Here is a 19,598-nt window from a genome sequence, read left to right on the forward strand (position 1 = left end):
TGTGGAATTAATGGCAGGCTGTTATATGAGTTACTAGTCTTTTCTCAGATCCGATGCTGTATGTTTCTCATTGCTTACTGCCTTACTGTAACTGCCTCTTCTCTTCTTTTTCGCTCTCTCTTCTCTTTTTTTGTGCGCCTCTAATTCTCTGTTTCTGCCTCTTTCTATTCCCAGTTCTGACGACACGGAAAGTATGTACAGTGTGTATAAATATCGCGGGCACTGCTGTCTAATCAACAGAGTGAAATAATTCACTTCTTTTCTTCCACGTACACACTCACTGATGGAGGCCAACTGAAATCTGTCAGTGCCGAGCTGTATGTGGAAAATGTTTTTAGGGGAAAATGGTGGAGTATTTCACAAAAATGAAACAGAGTAGCAAATCATCTCGTTAAATTTTCAAACACATATTAATCAGAATGAAAAATGCCACTGGAGCTAATGTTATGGCACGCACATTTTGGCAGGTATACATATGCCATAATTGCTGTATGTTGAGTGTGCATTAGAGAGGAGAAGTTTATTTGTGGTCATACTGTATGTTGAAATCTCTCATGTATAGAAAGCATGTTACCGCACACTGAGCAAGATTCTGAGATTCTTGCGGTGGCTTCGCTTTTAGAAACATGAAGATGTTTTTCTACAAAACTGTTTGTGTTTTGCTAAAGACTTTGACAAAAATGATACCCAAAGTGAAAATCCCAAAAAGTGATCACAAACGTGTAACATTAGATTTTAATCTGGACTTTTTAAGACCTAAACAAAATATGCCAACACACACACATACGACACAGTTTGGTCTCTACCAATAAAGCGTTTAGAGTAGAATGGAGTAGATTCAGGTCTTCAGAGTAAGGTTAAACACTTTCTTTGCAATCTTTGTGTGCACGTTAGCCTTTGCTGTGTTCGTTTGTCTTCTTGCATTACTCGAAGACTTGGGTTAACTTTTCTTTCTTTATTTCTTTCTTTCTTTTTACCACTTTTCCTTGAAGTCTGCAGAAAAACAGACACACACATGCATGCACGTACACACGAGCGCTCCTGACATTTCTCCCTGTAGGCTAAACTGCAGAGTGCTTGGGGCCATGTTGTTTTGTCTTCTGACAGACAGAACGAGAGAGAGAAAAAAAAGACAGTTACCCTGGCCGGTGCTTACGCCAGTTTGACACCACAGACACTGAAGGGGGGGGGGGGGTTGAACGAAGAGAAGTGAAAAAGGCACAGTAGAAAACGGTGTGTAGATGATATGAATAACAATGTACGCGGTGTGTCTCCCTGGACCCTGATAACCTGCAGACCAGAGCCCGGTGCCTGTGACAGGCTGGCCTTTGTGGCCACTTTATCCCGCCTGTACACTTGTAAGGTAGAGCCGGGATAATCACACCTAATCTAATTAGGCTAAAGAGGGCCATGACTGAGGCTGGCTACGAGCAGACTGGGCACTCTTTCTCTCTCACACACACACTCACACACTCCCTCACTCACAGATACACACACACATCAACAAACACAGCTCAGCAGTGAAATCCTGTTTGCATCAGAAAAATAAGGTTGTCATATTGATTATGTAGATGAGGGACTAACGGGAGCTAACTGCCTCTCGGCCAGCCGGTTACAGCTGACAAAGGCTAAAGGGAGGGATGCAGAGAGAGGAAAGAAAAGATTAGAACAGGTTTAGCTCTGTTTTCCCTCTGCCACTTTACATGTACCACTGTTTAGTTCAGTGCAACCTACTGCTCCTGCTGCCACTAAACTTGAGACTGAAAGTAGGTATAAAATAGGGAGACTCTTTAAATGCACGCACCCTAAAATTCATGCAGATTTTTTTATTTGACTTGCAATAACTCAAAATACAGGTAAGAGTATACATAGACAGATTCAAACATGCAGTAAAAATAAGATGGGGAAAAAGTGTAGCACTACTAAAGCAATATTTTACAGTGCTTTAGTTGTGCTGAATGAATATTTTTAATGCCTACCAATCTAATGTTTATATTCTTGCTGAATTAGTGTAAAAGAAATGCATTTATCGTGGGCTTTGTGGATGTTTTTTTCCCCAGAACTTGAGCAGAGATTTCTTTAGTTTTATCTCTAATATTTTGCCCTAATTAAGTATTTGAAAATAGTAAGTCATTGACTCTTAAGTGGAAATCATAAAATCAGGAGATATCAGTTTGGTTTTCTTCTATAGATTCCTTAGCTGCTTGTGTCAGCTCTAGTTGTCTCTGTACAGTTGCTTGTAAGGACATGTAGTGGATACATGGCTATTAATAACTTGTCTTCAGGTGTGTGTGCGTGCATGTCTGTGTGTGTGTGGGTTTTGTGTGCGGCAAGCCAGCAGCCAGATTGCTATTTCCCCCTCTACCCCGTATAGAAAGGCCTGGGTATTCTCTGGATGAGGGTGTGATGTACAATTGAAGGGCAGGATTGAAACTGATTACCTTGTTAACTCCTGGCACCCACTGGCAGCTTGAAATAGACCTGAGCACCAGGGCCTGATTTGCAAATGAATTACCTCTCGCCTGGCCCTCCCCTTCCCCTCCTCTTCATTCCCCCGTCTTCCTCCCTCTCTTTCGTTCTTTTTTTTTCTTTTTTCTTTTTTTTTGTCCATTCGGTGCCAAGATCATCTTTTTATATTGTGCCATGACAGATGCTGTGCCGGGCTGCCATTGTTCCCCATCAGTTTTCTGGGGCCGAGAGGAGAGCCAAAAGATTTCCACATGTGATTTTAACACAGCCACCACCCCCCCAGTCCTTGCCGTATAGCCCAGTGTAGTCTTTGTGTACCAGTACGGCAATCTACATAGTTTTGGAACAGGCAGTAATGTTGGGGAGCGTCATTGTCTCAGCCTCAATAATAGAGAGGCATTTCTCTGATTAGGAAAGGTTATAATTGGGAAGTATGAAAAGGACGACTGGCTATTGAAGAAAACCATGGGGAAATTGATTGCTCTCCATGTCTCCCTTTTGCTTTTCTCTCTATGTCTTTGTCCTGATCTCCCTCTATGTAACACGATAAAAAGAAGTCAATTTTCTTTAAAACTTGGCCCCAGCCCTCAGATCCCTCCAGAGCTGGTGTGTATAGGCTAAGAAGGGGGAGATATAGTTTTTTAAATAGGGAGACTTGTTCTGTGTGTAATATTTTATCCGCGATATGACGTCTTCAGCAGTTTAGCATTTCTTAGCTCACAGGGAGCTGAAGGTGGTCCTTTAACTATGGCCTGCTGATGTTTGATTATGAGAACGGTTGTCTGAGCTGTTATCAGAGTGACAGATCAGAGTCATTGCCCTGTACCCAGGACGCTTAAGCCAAAGGAGGGCGATGTGTTTCTCAACCACAGCAATAATTAAAAAAAAAAACAACAACTATATATTAAATACGAGAGATGCCCGGTAGCAAATTTCTTCGGTTGTTATAATTTTTTTCCTTTGTGTGACCTGCTGATACCAACTTTTTTTGCTTCTGTTATTTTCTTTCTGAGAACTGTATAAACTAAAATGGAACTTTTCCACAATGTGAAATATTTTTGTCATAAAAAAACAATAAATCTCCCCAAACTACAGGTTCTTCTCCCACTGAAAACAATTGAGAATAAGGTGCTGTGGTACAGGAAATTAGTACAAGTAATTAACTGAAAATGAGTTGCTGTACACCCACCTTTACTTGACATATTTTGTGTTGCAAAACAAAAGCAGGTGGAACAGATTTATATAACAAAACAAGTGTCAGGTACTTTAATTATTTTCCTGTAGGTTTATAACTTCACCAGATAACAGAATCTGAACCCTTTTGTGTTTTTCGTTGGTCTCCATAAATGTCCTCAGGATGACTTTGATCCTTTGCTCATACCGAGGCTTCTGGCTGGCTCTGAACCCAGACAAATTTAGCATTAGCCACTTTGCTTTTATTAGATTCTTTGAAATATCCATATTGATCTAGGTGAAGGTGATTTGAGTGTGTGATTATATTTGTTGGGATGATGTTTTTATTTTAATGGGTTATTATTCAATGTTTTTACTGCCTCGGCCCAGTTGAGTTCAAACAGGGCTGTATGTGTCCCTGGACTGAAGTGAGTCCTGTTTATAATTTTAGACCCTTCCATATTTTGTTTTGCTTTTACATATGATGTAAATGAATCAATATATTGATGTTAATCTCCAAGTTTGTTTATTTAAACCCAATGTACTTTTTATCTGTCTTGTGATTTTAAGTGATTTTCACAGTTGTAGACACACCTGTGGAGTTTGTCTTCTTGTGTAGTGGATTGCTTAGAGCTTAGGTGTAACTTATAATCACATTCTGTAAAAGGTAAAATCAACATAAATTTGATTATGCATTGGTGACACTTTTTAAAAAAATTAGTTTAAACCTAGTTTGGCATTTATACTCTCCAGTTTAATCATTTGCTAATATAACTAATCTATCTTTAGAAAGAAAATTATTTTCAGTCTCCACTACAAGGTTCACCAACACCAGTCTCTCCATAATTTGTCCCTTTCTTTGTTTTCTTCTCAGTGCTATTTAAATTCATAATGCCCACCATATTAAAAAAAAAAAAGATGACTTTGTTGCATTTTTGTGTTGACTGTACAAAATTAGGTCCTGTCAGTTAATTAGTGTGGGCTAAATAAATGTTTTTTTAGTTTGGAGACACTGATAAGATAGTAGTCATGATGCTGCTTCTTGAAAGGTTTTCCCAGTTTCACATTTTGACGATATTGCTGTTTCTTATTATAAATGAAGATGATGTTAATCCTGGAAGACTTTAAAGAGATTTATTCTTCATTTTCTCGCTCCACAAGTGTTGCTGTCGCTCTTTTATTTGGGCGTTGGTCCCGTGTTTGGCAGACACGGGTAACACGAACAGGTGTCTGCTTGCGTTTTTATCTCATACAACAGAAAGAGCCTCCTTAAATCAACTTCTTCTTTTCATATTCATACTTCTTTGACTTTTTTATTGACTGCACTTAAACCTCCTTGAGAGAAACATAAAGTGCTGAATTTTTTACCCCCATTTTAATGGGCTGCTTTTCTCTACCATTTTGGGATTATGCTAAAGTAAAGCCCCTTCCACTGGGAGGGAGGTCAGCTTGTGTACCCGCAAATGTATGTGTGTGTGTGTGTGTGTGCGCGCCTGTATGCATGCTGAATTACATAAAAGCATAGAACGATAAGTCTGCGTTTTGTTCCCTCTCTGTGTTCTGCATGGAAGAGTGACAGCCCCCGACTTGCCCCTGTATTATCCCTTTCTGTGTATATGTGTGTGTGAGTCTGAGAGTGTGTGTCCCACCAGCCCTCCTCTTAGCTGTATAAAACCCTGAGAGGTAGTTCTGATAGCACACACAAGAATACAATTTCAATTTCAATTGGCAGCCCTGTTAAAAAAGGGCTATGGAGATGGCAATCAGGCCTGAGGGGAAGCTGCACTCCCTGTACTATTGTGCTTGTGCGTGCGTCTCTATACCCAATCCTCTACAGTTCAATATCAAGCTTTATCCCTATATTAGTTAAACAGGCAGATCCCACTGATGTGGACTCTGTATTAGTGTGCTTTATGTGAGTGTGTATGTGTGAGTGAATATGCTTGCTCCAGTGTCCCCATCACATTGACTTTTTAATAAATATGCCTGCCATTCTGTCAGCAGTCAAACAACATATGAATGCTCAATGACACACTTGACAAGGCATGCAACTGTAGCAAATGAGTCACAAATTCACACACTCTCTCTCACACACACATATACACTCGCACACTCTCTCACTCTCTCTTATGATGTCTTCTTTATAGTAATACGGTGTCTTGCCTTCTTTTGCTCCTGCTCTGCTCCTCTTCTCACGATCAGTGACTGATGATAAGTTGAGGGTGAAGAGGCTGCTGAGGGCCAGGTTTTTTATTTTATTTTACTTTTTAATTGTATGAGAAAATACAAAAATGCACTGTTGCTAATCAAAAGGTTAAAGACTTCTGTTGGTTATACAGTCGCAAGATATCGTTTGTGAACCCTTTGTTTGGAATACCAAGAAGTCTTCAACTCACAGTTATAAATACAATATGACAAAACTAATAACATGCAAACGGTTATTAGTTTTTGGCCTACTAACTTTTTTGGTTAGTTTTTCGTTTTGTTTTGTTTCTTGCTAAATGTTATGTTTTAAGTTTTTCTATAAACCACCACATTTCTGGGATTTTCTGAATGAAAGAGACAAAAGTTAATCACCCCAAATGTAAAGCATTATTTGGCTGTTTGGCTTCCTCAGGTTTTGCAAATCGGCAGTAAAAGAAAGTCATGTTTTGTCATGGCAAAGTGAGAAATATCTAGTTGAAGTTGCTGCTGCTGCTACTGCTTGTCACCTTTCCATCGATTGCAGAGCGATTAATGAATCTTACTGTAATTTCACTGATTTACCCATGCGAGGTAAATCAGTGAAATAGGGTAATGTGTAATACAATACATTACAACACAAGTAATAACTTGGCATGTTCTTATTATAAGTCATTTTTATTTAATAGGAAGCCTCTTATGGTTCCTGAACTGAAACTGTGAGTAAAGGGCAGTGAAATCATTACAGTCAGATAAAGGGGAAAGTTAAAGGTGTGTAACACGGCCTGTGGAAGCAAACCCATTGATGTATGAAAGTCTGATATTACATGGTAAACCTGGCTAGTAGTGGAGAGTGAAAGGGTTAAATCGTCCGCACACCGGATTGTGGGTCTGAGAGGTAATGCATGGCTGATGAGTGCTGGGCTAATGGGCAGCTCTGTAAGCTGGAAATCAAATGACTGCCTCTGCATTTTAAGTCCCTCTGTCACCTCCATTGACTGACTAAAGATATTCAGATCAGCTATGTCAAAGGGGGGGGGGGGGGGGAATCTAGCAAAGATGGAAAGAGAAAGAAAGGGAAAGAGAGTGAAGGAAAGAAGGGGAGGAGATCTTAGCAAAACCTGAAGACCTAATGCAATTATTAGAAACGTGAACCCCAAATGACAACTCATCTGGCGCTAGCTGTGTAATTAATTGTCTACTAGCAGAATTGCGGGGGCTTTGGAGGGTCAGGTAAAGAGAGAAAAGAGAAAGAAAGCCATCCGGGGGGGGGGGGGGGGTTGGAAGAAGGCAACATGACAGGTAAGGAGAGACATAAGGAAAACGATGAGGTAAGATGAGGCAACAGCTTAAAATCATTGGTCGAATACAAGAGACAAAAGGGCTTTGGACACATTGTAACAGAACATCTACTGTGAGTGATAGAGGAAGAAAGCATGCTGGGAGGGCACGATGAGAAGAAAAGTGACTGAGTGGAAGGAGAGGGGGAAAAGAGAAAAGGAGCAGGAATGAGAAAGCATGAGTGCAGACAGTGTGATGGATCCAGCAACCATGTTGAATTGGTCAGTATTGACCTTGCCAGAGCTTAACACTCTCCCTTGTTTGTCCAGTTTTACTTAATTGACCGCAGATAACTAATTAAATTTCCTGGAACAACAGGGCATTACTCTCCCTGTGTCTTTCCCCTTCTTGCCCACTTGCCATTCTCTGCTAGGCCTCTCAGTCATCCTGGCGTGTAACTATTCCGAAGAGAAAAGAGAGGTAATGCGAACAAGTAATGACATAAATTTCCTTCTTTTTTTTGTTGTGTGAAAAACTGAACACAATGACAAATCGCTGTGTATGACTAGGATGGGTGAAGGTCAGAGATTTTCATGTTTTAGTCTGCTCAATAGTCCAACCTGTCTGCTTCTGCACTGCAGTGTCTCCTCTGTCAGATTCTGGCATTATATCCTTAAATAGTTGCTGGTTAACTCCCAGTGATTCTGTAAAGACACTCACTTGCCATGGCAAGCCATAGCTTTAGTGGGCACAAGTGACCATTCAATGGCTGCTGCAATTTCAATTTTAAAGGAAAAGCTTTCCACTTACAGGTGTGTGTCCAGACTGTGTGCTTTTAGCAGTTTTATAACCTTTTTGCAAGCCGCGGTGTGCACATTGAATTTAATAAACTCGGGTATGACATTAGTGTTACCCCATGGCTGTTAGCTTCCCTCTGTTAGCTTCCCTGCAACTTTAAGTGGTCATATTTTATGTATGTAGACTGCATGATGGCAAAACTTACTAATCTGCTGCCACAACTCAACAAGAATTTTCTTAGGGTTTTTTTTATGGTATGCCATTAGTGTTATTTTAACTTAAAATGGTGCCATAATAAGCACATTCATGGGATATTTGTATCAGCTGATCAATAAATGTAGGTTGTTGCTGCCCTCATATCATGGGCCATTTGACCCAAGCTGTTGCAAGATCATTACAATAGCCAAGCTGTAACCTCGCTCATTGTGTGAAACAGGACTATGTCCTGAAGGCAAGACCAGAGAAAATACCGTAGTTCTTTCATGTTGTTTATCTCCCAACTCCCAAAGTTGTGCAAGTTTTGTACTCTTAAATAGACGTCGTCTTAGAGGTCACAGTTGGCCAGTGTTTGTCAGAGCTAATTTGCAACAGTGTGAGAATGTTTAAAACACTCACCTGCCAACCAATCCAATTTTTTGGAAGATATTTTGATATGTCACGATGACAAAGGTACAGACATAGCCATTAAGATAAACGATTTCTTAATTCTATATGTTATATATTGTCGAGCTGTCTCGGTTTACTGCAGCCGTACATTACCACAGTAAACAGCGGTAGTGTGTGCTTATCTTGCTTTAATTAGTCCATTTCTAATGTGAAAATACTTTTTTAACTGAAGTCAGTATATGATTTGGAGTTTGGAAGTCTAATATCTAAAGCAATTTTTAGGGCCCGATTTGAACCACAGTTTTTTTTTCAGCCAAACTTTGCTGCCTTTAATAGACCTTAACGATCATAAAATGACTACCACTGAAAAACTAATAGCACTTATGAGTAAACTGCTCACTTAAAAATAAATTAATCAGTATGAAAAGTATGATTTTAATGCGCCATGAATTCATTTTCTTCATAGAGGGCTACTAAATATGTCACACGATTAGTGTGCCTTCTCACCGTGCCAAGTCCGTCACATCCCATCACATCACAAATCACCGTCTGTCTGCTTCATTCTCGTCTTCCCATGTCTGCACTTCATCTCTCTTGCCATTGCCGCCCTCCCTCTCTCATGTTGTGTGCCGGGGCTGTAATGTGCTCCTGTGGTTGTAGTAAGCAGGCCATAGTGTCTCTGAGGCCTTGTGCTACACCACCATTACTATCTGGCCTGCCTCCACTACAAATTGGATGAACAGGCACTGACACATTTTCAATATTATTACATTAAACCAAGTGGATTTTGATTGATAACCTAATATTGGCCTAATGCAAAACATCAATCACGGCAAGTATATTAATTATTTAATATTGTGGCGTAATTCAGAAATCGATGCTGCCTCTGCGCTGAATGCACAGAGTACAGAAGGAGGGAGGGAGAGACAGATAAGGAGAAAAGGAAAGCTCGGTCCCCGAAGACCTCCGCAGATTATATGATGTTTTGAAAAGAGAGATGAGGATGTAAAAGTGTGCGTGCGTGTGTGTGTGTGTGTGTGTCAGCTGTGGTTGTCTAATGGATAGAGCGATCCCTTCGGCACTGGTGCGGACCATGCTGGACAGCTTGTCCTTGATGAAGTCAGGACAACAGATGAAAGAGTGGGAGATTAAATGCATGTTAAGAGCTTAATAAAGGTTGAATCAAAAAAAAAAAGGAAAAAAAAAAAAAGGAAAACTGTAGCTATAAAAAGGAAGAGGGGAGACGGGGGGAGAAAAAAAGCAAAGGGAAATGAGTGGAGGAGGAGGGATCGAGCGCTGCGTCTCCCCTGTGTTAGATTGTTTCTCACTAATTGCGCTTCATTAGTGGATTACACACACTGTCACCACGGTAACAAATGTCTTGCTGTCTAGTAGCCGGGCGCCCGTCATGTATAATGAATGTGGCGGGGTGTTTGTCAGAATGTAATGTAATTACAGCTAGATGAAGTTTGCCTTAAGTGGTTGACTTGTCTGCCTGTGGCTCAGTGACAGAGCTCAGAATAAACAAGCAAACATCTTTTCTTCATGACTTTATTTTTTTGTTCTTCTTTAGTTCTTGTAGTGGTTTTTTTTTTTTGTTTGTTTCTTTTAAGTTTTCTAGGGTGTGTAGCTTTTTCTTCATTCCTTGATGCTTTTCGGAAAGGTTGATGGTGTTGAGACATGGATGGATGGGTGAATGGAGGTAGAGGGGGCTGGAGGGGTGGGATGGATTAGACAGTATGTAATTTTAGAGATGGTGTAGATTTACACTGTGATGCTGCTGGCTGCATTAGCAACTGAAGCCTGTCGATAAGCCTTTCTCCCTTTCAGCACACACACAGACACACACGAACGCCGTAAAACGCCACAGCCTGGGTGGAGTTGTCAGTAATGGAGGCCAGAGTTGGACGAGGGGTGCTGAGATCGGGGGGACGGGGGCTGTTTGTGTTCTCTTGATCTTTTGATTTCCACTGCTGCAAATGTGAAATGTGCCAAAATTGCATCTATTATTTACTGCCAATTTGCTCTTTTTAAAAACAGACTGCTCCCCACTCCTCCGCTTCCTCGGCTCGCCGTTCTGCTGTTGCTACCCTGATAATCATACACACATTTTTTATTAATTCACAGATAATAAGCTCCCAGTTCTTTCTTTGTAGTTGGAAATTATTATTATGAATGCCAGCAGTGTGGCAACAATATTAGTTAACCTCTGTGTGGTGCAGATGCAAACACATGAAAATGCACACAGCATTTCAGTCTGAAAGGTTAACAATTAGTATAATTCCTCATTATGTGCTTTTTTTGGTTACCTCTTTTGATTAACCAAATGCCTTTTGATATCATCAGGATTTTTTTCCCCTCTTACAGCTATTCTCATCCCGCGTACATTGCAGCTGAAACAGAAAGAGGCTTTAGTGGTTATGACAGTTGCCGACTGTGAAATGATTAGTTGAAAATAATTCGGCTTAACTACCACCACAGTGAGACATTTTAAGGTATCATCACAACCTCAGAAAACCACTGATGGCTTGCCTCCCCATTCATCGAGGAATCAAGAAAATAGATTGTTTATTAATAACAATGATTCGTAGCTGGAGTCTAATTCTGGTTACTTAGGATTGGCCACAGGTAGTGTTTCAGTGCAATGACTCAAACTGTGAAATTAAATCAGAAAATCGCACTTGACAGAGTTTGTTGTGTGTGTTAGTTGATGTTTGTGTGTGTGTGTCTGCAAATCTGCTTTTATTAAATGACTTTTTGTGCCGGCACTTTATTTACAGTGGGGGAAATGTGTTGTTGTGTTGCAGGGACGCTGGGAACATCAAAGGCAGATTAGAACATCTGGTAAGTTCTATTCAAAACACACTCACACACACTTGCACACTTTGATATCTGCATTCCTAATGAAACCTCTGCAATTGGAGCTGAATACCTGCAGTTAACAAGCAGGGAGAGAGGGAGAGTGGCAGAGAAAACGGGGATAGAGGGAGGATGGAGCCTCCCCGAGGGTCTGGTCCCGCTTTTATATTAGCATTTAATTCATCCCAAATTGTGCCCAAACACACACACAGGTAATCCACTGTGTCCTCTCTCATATTAGCTGCTACTTTTGTGTGTGCGGTTGTGTGTGTACCTGTTCATAAACGCTAAAAATGAAAGCAAAAGTTTTTCTCCCCATCCCCTTGTCCCTCTTGGTCCTTTTGTCAGCATGGGGCCTTTCCTCAGTCCTCTCCCAGCTATGAATCAGAGAGCTGCTGGAAACGCTCTCCTGGGACAGCCCTGAAAATTTAATAACCGACATTTTCAGGGTTTCTCTTGCTACTCGCTTTAATACGGGGTCAGAGTGCCGTGCAACAAAGTGAAAAGGTTTTCTCTCCTCTTTTTGGGTGGGAAGAAACGAAGGTTTGATGTGCCCCATATTCCCGGGGATGAATTATAGAGAGGGGTCAGTGAGGGTCCTGGCTCTCTGTGGATGTCACATGCCCTCCCTCCCCTGCCTCCCTGCATACTAAACTGCAGCTCCCAGCACCCTTACGCAAATGACCCTCGCCCCACCACACGCTACGCAAATGACCCTGAATATGCCACACAAATGAGTGACCCCGAAATTCAAACACTTCTCAGTAACTCTCCACTTCTGCAAACGTCTGAGCTCATGAAGTTGAAATCATCTTTCAGCACTGTCAAGCACAGCTCCAGTTGCCACTTAACTCTGTTGTTAAGGATATTCATAACTTTGATTTGAGTGACATTGGATTTAAAGTGGCGCGATTGCTCACCAGCCACTTTATTAGGTACACCTGTTCAACTGCTTGATAGCGCAAATAGCTAATGAACCGTTCACATGGGAGGGACTCAGCGCATTTAGAGATGGTCAAGAGGACCTGCTGAAGTTCAGGCTATCAGAATAGGGGAAAAGGGAGATTAAAGCGACTTTGAACATGGCATGGTTGTTGGTATGAGTATTTCAGTAACTGCTGATCTGCTGGGGTTGTCTCACTCTGGGGTTTACAGAGAATGGTCTCAAAAAGGTAAAATATCCAGTGAGCAGCAGTTCCGAGTGAAAACGACTTGTTAATGCCAAAGGTCAAAGGAAAATGGCCAGACTGTTGGCAATTAAGGCATGCAGAAGAGCATCTCTGAATGCACATGTTTAACCTTGAAGCAGAAGAAGATAGCAGCAGAAGACCACACCAGGTGAAACACCTGTCAGCTAAGAACAGGAAACTGAGGTCACAACGGGCGATTGAAGATTGACGTTTGAAAAGCATTCCTGGCCTGATGAGTCTCGATTTCAGCTGCAACATTTCCATGGTGCAGTCAAAAGTCACCATAAACAACATGAAGCATAGATAAATTGTGCTGTCTATCACTGGTTAAGACTGGCAAATGTTGATATTGCAGATATTTTTTGCCATACTTTGGGCCCTTAAACACCAGCTCAGCATTGTTTAAATGCCCCAGCCTACCTAAGTATTATTTCTGACCATTTCCATCCTGTCATAACCACAGTGGTCATTCAATGTACTTCTCAAACTGCATTAATATGACAGTGTGTTTGCTGTACTCAAATGAGCTCCACACAGATCTCATTCCAGTAGAGCACCTTATGGGTGTGGTGGAACGGCAGATTGGCATCATGGATGTGCAACAACTGTGTGACACTATCATATCAATATGGAGCAAAGTCTCTGAAGAGTGTTTTCAGCACACTATCCATGCCGTATAGAGGTGCTGGTTGGCTATTGTGATCTTTTCAGTTCTCAACAAAACTCCATTGTTCATTATTACCAAATAACAAACAGGCCATATTTGCCATAAGAGGTAAATACAATCTTGGATTCTCTTCTTTTCTCTGCATCATCACTAAATGTTGTTAAGCTGATTGTAAATTTGTCATTCAAATCTTTTCAATGTTGGTATTTTTTAAGAGCACTGTTGTTTCCCCTCAAAGTGCTTCAAGAGTAGACATTCAAATGAAGTGATGGTTAAATATAGCATGTTGTATGGTAATGGTCTAGCTTGAGTTTGGAGATGTCTGTCGCTTGGTCTATAGGTGTGATTGATGTAGTACTCCATAAAAGGTGCTTTGAATTATTCAAGAGAAGATTAGATGCATAAACAGCATTAATCAATATGCTTATATGCGTTATCTTGGCAAAAATGAAAGCTAGTGGTTTTAAGTTTCTCTAAATGACATGTGCATGACTGTGAACTCATTTGCAAAGTCACAAATGAGTGCACTAAGTTTTCAAACTTATTAACAAATTTAAGGCAAGATGGGTTATATTGAGCTATAGGTTTCTATTACGGCACAATTTTGTATTGTGATTGTAACATTTTGTACAGAAAAGCTGGAGATATACACATAGACCAAGTTATTGACACGATCATGTACTCACAGAGATTAGTAGACTTATATTTTAGCCACTGTGCATCTGCAGATGTTTCCCTATACCTTTTCCCCCCCGAGTATACCAACAGGGACTGATTATACCATATTTGCATTTGATTCTTGGTTTTTGCTTTGTTTTTATACTCATCAGGATAGCTGAGTTAAACATTACAAACTTACGAAGACTCACACGCAAACACATTTGTATGTTTACCAGTTTATGGTTTTTTGTGTATATATGTATGTCTCAGGGAATTTGAATAGTTGAATACTGAGTGTTTGAATTTATGGGCATTTTAATGCTTACGGAGAGATTGCACCCCAGTAGTCAGCTGCCTGGGGAGTGCAAGACTCTGATTACGATTCGGGACAGAGAACTGTAAATAACAGAGCTCATCTCTCTCAGAGGTAGAGTTCCAGGGCTGTTGCAAATGTTTTTCTCAATTCCTCACACACCTATTCGTGTAGATTTCCAAACAGGCATTTATGACTTTCTGCTGATCTATTGCTTTCAAGATTGGTGCATCAGCCACATTGACACTTACCATGGTGTTTCAACCAGCGATCCTGACTCTCAGTCAAGTATACACTTTTTATTTTTTTACAGTAATTATTTGCTTGCATTACTGTAAATCATTTTTATATGGGAGTCAGTAACTGTTTTGCTGTTTATTCATGACTAAAACCGGATCAGATTTCACACTGATTTGACGGTCAGGCTTCCCTTTACATTCCGGAGCTTGATTTTTCATGATGAATACTAATGTTACCTTTTCCTGTTGTAACCTCATGAGTGGTGAAGTAATTAGGTGGGCATTTAAGGCTTGTGTGGTCTAAGGTTTGTTTCATTGTTCACGTTTGGCTTGTGTTGTTTTTGCATCTCAGCAGATTGACTGAACGCGATCAGTAGCGATGCAGAAACAAAGTCTGAAGCTAATTGCTCCCAGGGCTCTGCGTTAGTTTCTGTTTTTGTTCGCATTCACGTACATGTCCAGGCACATATACACACAGACACACATACAAACAGATACACAAACAAAGATCACCCAAGTCTGAGTTGGATTTATTTTTTCTTTTTCTTTTTTTTGCTTTGGGAGATTTGGAGCGATAGCAAAAGAGGTGGCCTACAGCAGATAATCAGTCCAGATGCACAGCTTTTTTAGAGTGAAGTAGAAGAAAGCCAGCAGCTCAATCAATACACGAGGAATCAGCCTCATCAGGATTACTGGCTCAATCAGCAGCTGTACCCATCGTTCTACCACACACACTGCCCAAGGAAGGATACAAGACAAGAGGGGGGAGTAGAAGAACGAGGGGGGAGGAGGGTACGTCATCGGTTCTGTGGAAAGAGTCTGAAGAAACCCTAATGATGGAGGGTGACTTGCAGGTCAGTCCAGGGTTGCAGGTTGAGTTAAGGTCACGATTCATAGAAAACTGTAACTATGGAATTTACCTTATGTCATGATATGACATTGTAGACCTTTGCTAAAAGTAAATTGAGGGACTTTTTGTCTTGATAGCAAAGCCACATTTTTTTGTAGCGTGGGTTGCTCTGCATTACATTATCGGTGTTTAACAGTATTTTAATTTGGAAGTATTAGTGAATAAGCGAATAACAACTCCTCCTCTCATTTAACACATGGTAGCCATTATCCTTTAAAAACATGCCTCCCTTTGTTGAAGTGCAAGTATTGAAAACAGCTAAATTCACATAGAATGTGACTCTAATATTTTCAATATTTCCGTTTCCAAATCTTTGCTGTATGGGTTTTGGGTTTAAGGTTGGCTCTCTGATTAACAAAGTGCAAATAGATTAGAAAATTGTTACTTAATGCCCTTTCTTAAATAGCCCTTTATTCTCATTTTAACAAGTGTTTGTTGGGGTCTGTGAGGTAAAATGTGTTGCTTCACTCGGGGGGTCCTACTTAGAATAAATTTATACCTCAACTCTTTAAAGGACCTTTAAAAGTCTGGCGTTTAAATGTAGCATCTGCTTTTCACAGGGTGAGAAGCTGTGTTGTCACAAAGTTTGAGTTTGTTTCTGTTTCTGTTCTATTTTTTTTTAATCATACCAATTTTTAATCATATGCTTGACAGTTGGATTACCATATTACACGTGGCTAATGAGGAGTAACTCCTCTTAAAGATCAAAGCAAAATACACCTCAAATAAGATGGATTTTATGTGTTATAGGTAAAAACATCTACCAACACCTGCGGTATGGTGTAAACGCCATACATGTGTTTTAAAAACGAGTCATGAAGATGTTAAACAATACTCTGGGAAGTTACCATAGTAAATCCTGTCACATGACTTGATTTACTATGGTAACATACACGTCTTCACTCTTTGCTGTGCTGTCACAGATTAAAAAAAAAAGATTGCTCATCGAGTTTTTCTGTTGGCCAGTTTTGGCTCTACTAATGCTATAAACATAAGCATATCTACCTATTGACTATCAATATTTCTTGAACAGTCCTGCAATTTATATGTTAATGTCATTTTCATCAGGGAAGTAAAAAGTAATCCAGGGATTATCCTACAGCTTCACCTTTAATACATAGTATTAGAAATACAGATAGTACATTTCCCATAATGCTGTCAAACCCTCATCATATTTTAAATGCGACTTATATGCAGTTTTGACAAACTAGTTTGCTGATAAACCTTAACATGATCTGGTGTTTGGGGACATTGGGTGTTATCTCTGTGGGAGCTACCGTTCCCTTTTTTTCTGTAAAGCTGTGGTTTAGTTTCAGATGTTTTTTTCTTTGTGAAAACGAAGTGGGTTTGTTTTATTGGAACGGGCAGCCTGGAAACAAGCCTCTTTATTTTTGCGATGCATCACAGGTTGTTGTCCACATGGTTCTCTTCGGGGATAGCTGATGTCTGAGTGTCCCTTGGTGAGTTGAAGAGTTTACTGAGGCAAATTGCCTGGTTGGGCTAATGACAGATATGGACCAACAGCTGTAGCCAGGACACTCGCACACCGAAACTGTGACATTGCCTCATATGGCAGGGTTTTGTCCTAGAGAAGTCTTAGTATGAAATACAAAGAGTTAGGTCAATATAGCTGTTTTTTCTCTCTCAGTTCTGTCTTTGTGTATGTCACAGACTTTCTTTTAATTAATCTATGTATTCCTTTCTCTATTTCTTCTGTCTTTCTTGCACTAATTGTATAGGATAAAGAGGTGAAAAGAGCTTAGATGAAGAGATTGTGGACAGATAAAGGAGGGGGAGAGGGGGCGTTGATAATCTGCAAACAGATTTCCATGCTTATTACACTAATGATTTCATGATATTTGATGTTGTGGCTGGGATTGGGAGGATTTGCGAGGGAGGGCTGGTTGTCTCGCTCTTTCTCTTCCCCCCCCCGCTCTCTCTCTCTGTGTCTCTCTCATCTCAACGGCACGGCTAAATGATGGAGTAATTTGAGTGACCTCTGACTTGGGGCAGGCCCAGAAATAATTGCATGTCATTCTCGCACGGAATGAGGAAGGGGTGGGTGGGTGTGCGCGGCTCCTCGAAATACAAAATATCCCCCCCCCCCCCCCCCCCCCCCCCCCCCCCCCGTCTGTCCGGTCTTTCTCACATATCTCTGGTTGTTTCTGCGTCTCCTTTTCATGTGAACCCAGTCCCCGTCTTGTTGCTCGTCTCACTGTGGTTTGCTCCTTGAGTGTTTCCCAAAAAAAATGTTAAAAAGAGATCCCAAACAAAAGAAAGATTGCATTAATTTTCAAATGATGATATTACATTAAGCACGGAGCTCTCATATATCAAAACGTGAGAACTACTCCCTTACTGTATGTGCTTCATCTTAATGGTATCGCTGGATGTCAAGGGCATGGAGGAAATTAAATCGGAAAGTGCAGATAGACCAAAGAAGATATTATCTCTGGATGATTGCAGTTTTGATAGGTATTCCAGTGAATTTCATTTTCTCCGGATGGGAAGAAGATGAGTTAGCCTGCACATTTGCTCATTTTTCTTCTACATGATTTATGTGAGTTGAGTATAAAACTCTCTCCTTCTTCTTCCCCCCCCCCCCCTCTTTACCCCCCACCACATCCCCCTTTATCAGGAACACATACATGCATGTACACACAGACACAGACACACACACACACGGGGTAGTAAATTACTGCCTTTGAGTTGTATCTTGTCTGGGGCAGTTTATGCAAGTGTATGCATCATTTCTGTATGGATGTTTGTGGCAGTGCATGGAGTTTTGTGTATTTGTATGCACGTGCATGTTTTTCTGTTTGTGTGTGTGTGTTTGTACTAGTGTGTCTTTATGAATACACACGCCTGAGATAGCAGCAGAGCCATCAATGGGAATGATTCCAGGGAGACGGGGGAGTGTCATTACTCAGACTTGTTTACATTCTAAATACGTAATGAAATCTTGTTGGTAATAATGACGGGAATAAAAGTTTAGGAAATTGTAAAAGTGGTGAAGTTTGAGAAATGAGCCCCGGCCTGTGAAATAGCATTTGGGGGCAGGAAACGACATTATTATGCAGTGCTCCTGCCTGCCTGAGACATGAAGATGAACTGCTGGCGGGTCATAAAATGCTGTTAGGCCTAGCCTGAAGTATGGCGCATTGTAAAAGAGCCCTGATCCCATATTGCCATTATATATAAAAGTATAGCCATACACAACATTATTTTTCATATAAGATGAGCTAAGATACTGTGGCTCAGGCACCCCGAATACATACAGATAGGCAGATTTTTTTCCGTCTTATAAAATATATAAATAAACATATTGCCATGGAACCCATCTTTGCCCTGATCTTATAGACCTCGATATTAAAAACAGAAATATTGCATTTTCTAGGGGCTCTGTTTTCCCCTGTCCTCTTTTGGGTATGGGATATATCTGTGTGTTTGTTTATGGGGGGTATGAGAGAGAGGGAGAGGAAGAAGAGGAGGCGATGCAGGGGAAGCCCGAGAGGAATTCAACAAATGAAAGAAAATGGAAACAGATGAAGACTTTAAAAATATAATGAGATGAATATTGAGCATATCAACTCCAGCATAAAGAGTTTGTTGAGGTAGGCACTGTGTATATTGAAGCCGTTTATTGACAGAAAATAATGGTTACAGTGGCGCAATTAGGATTAATGTTACAGTAGATGGACTGATGATGTCATTGATGTCCCGTTTCCTCCCACCCCCCCATAGAGGGTTTCTTTAAAGACATTTGAAGAGAAAGGTGACTTTAGCCAAACCCACATTTCACTAATGTGTTCTTTGAGAAGCAGGAAAGAGGTGGCACACTGTAGGCTGAGTTAAATCATACCTGCCCTTAAACCAATCAATTGCTTGTGCACTATCTCTATATTTACTTAAATGGCCACAGTGCATTAAGTGCACTCTTCCAACCCTATTGCCTAAATTATTCATAAATATCTAGCCTTTGCAGCATATTAACTAATTTTAACTTCATTTTTTCATAATGAAATCAATAAACTCAGAGCCAACTAGTGTGCATCCGCCTGTATATGATTTTTCTTTTGTTTGTTTTTTTTAATATTATGAGCACAACAACTGTTGAAGATTAACAGGCCTCAGATTTAAGCAATAGAATAATTTTAACATTTTATTTTGGCCTCACCTCAAGCTTAGTCTGTTGTTTATAAAAATTATTATTTGGTCAGATATAATGAAATGTGCCAGTACTGATCACTCA

General features: G+C 40.5%; 1 protein-coding gene across 1 annotated transcript in view; it reads left to right on the forward strand.

The window, feature by feature from the left end:
- rsrc1 (arginine/serine-rich coiled-coil 1) overlaps positions 1-19,598 on the forward strand; it is a 120,194-nt gene that overhangs the window by 30,726 nt on the left and 69,870 nt on the right. Inside the window, exon 5 of the mRNA XM_026193065.1 lies at positions 11,316-11,352. Within this exon, the coding sequence (XP_026048850.1) occupies positions 11,316-11,352 (37 nt within the window). The remainder of the gene's footprint in view (positions 1-11,315; positions 11,353-19,598) is intronic.

The sequence above is a fragment of the Astatotilapia calliptera genome, chromosome 14, assembly GCF_900246225.1.
Source record: "Astatotilapia calliptera chromosome 14, fAstCal1.2, whole genome shotgun sequence".
NCBI lineage: Eukaryota > Metazoa > Chordata > Actinopteri > Cichliformes > Cichlidae > Astatotilapia > Astatotilapia calliptera.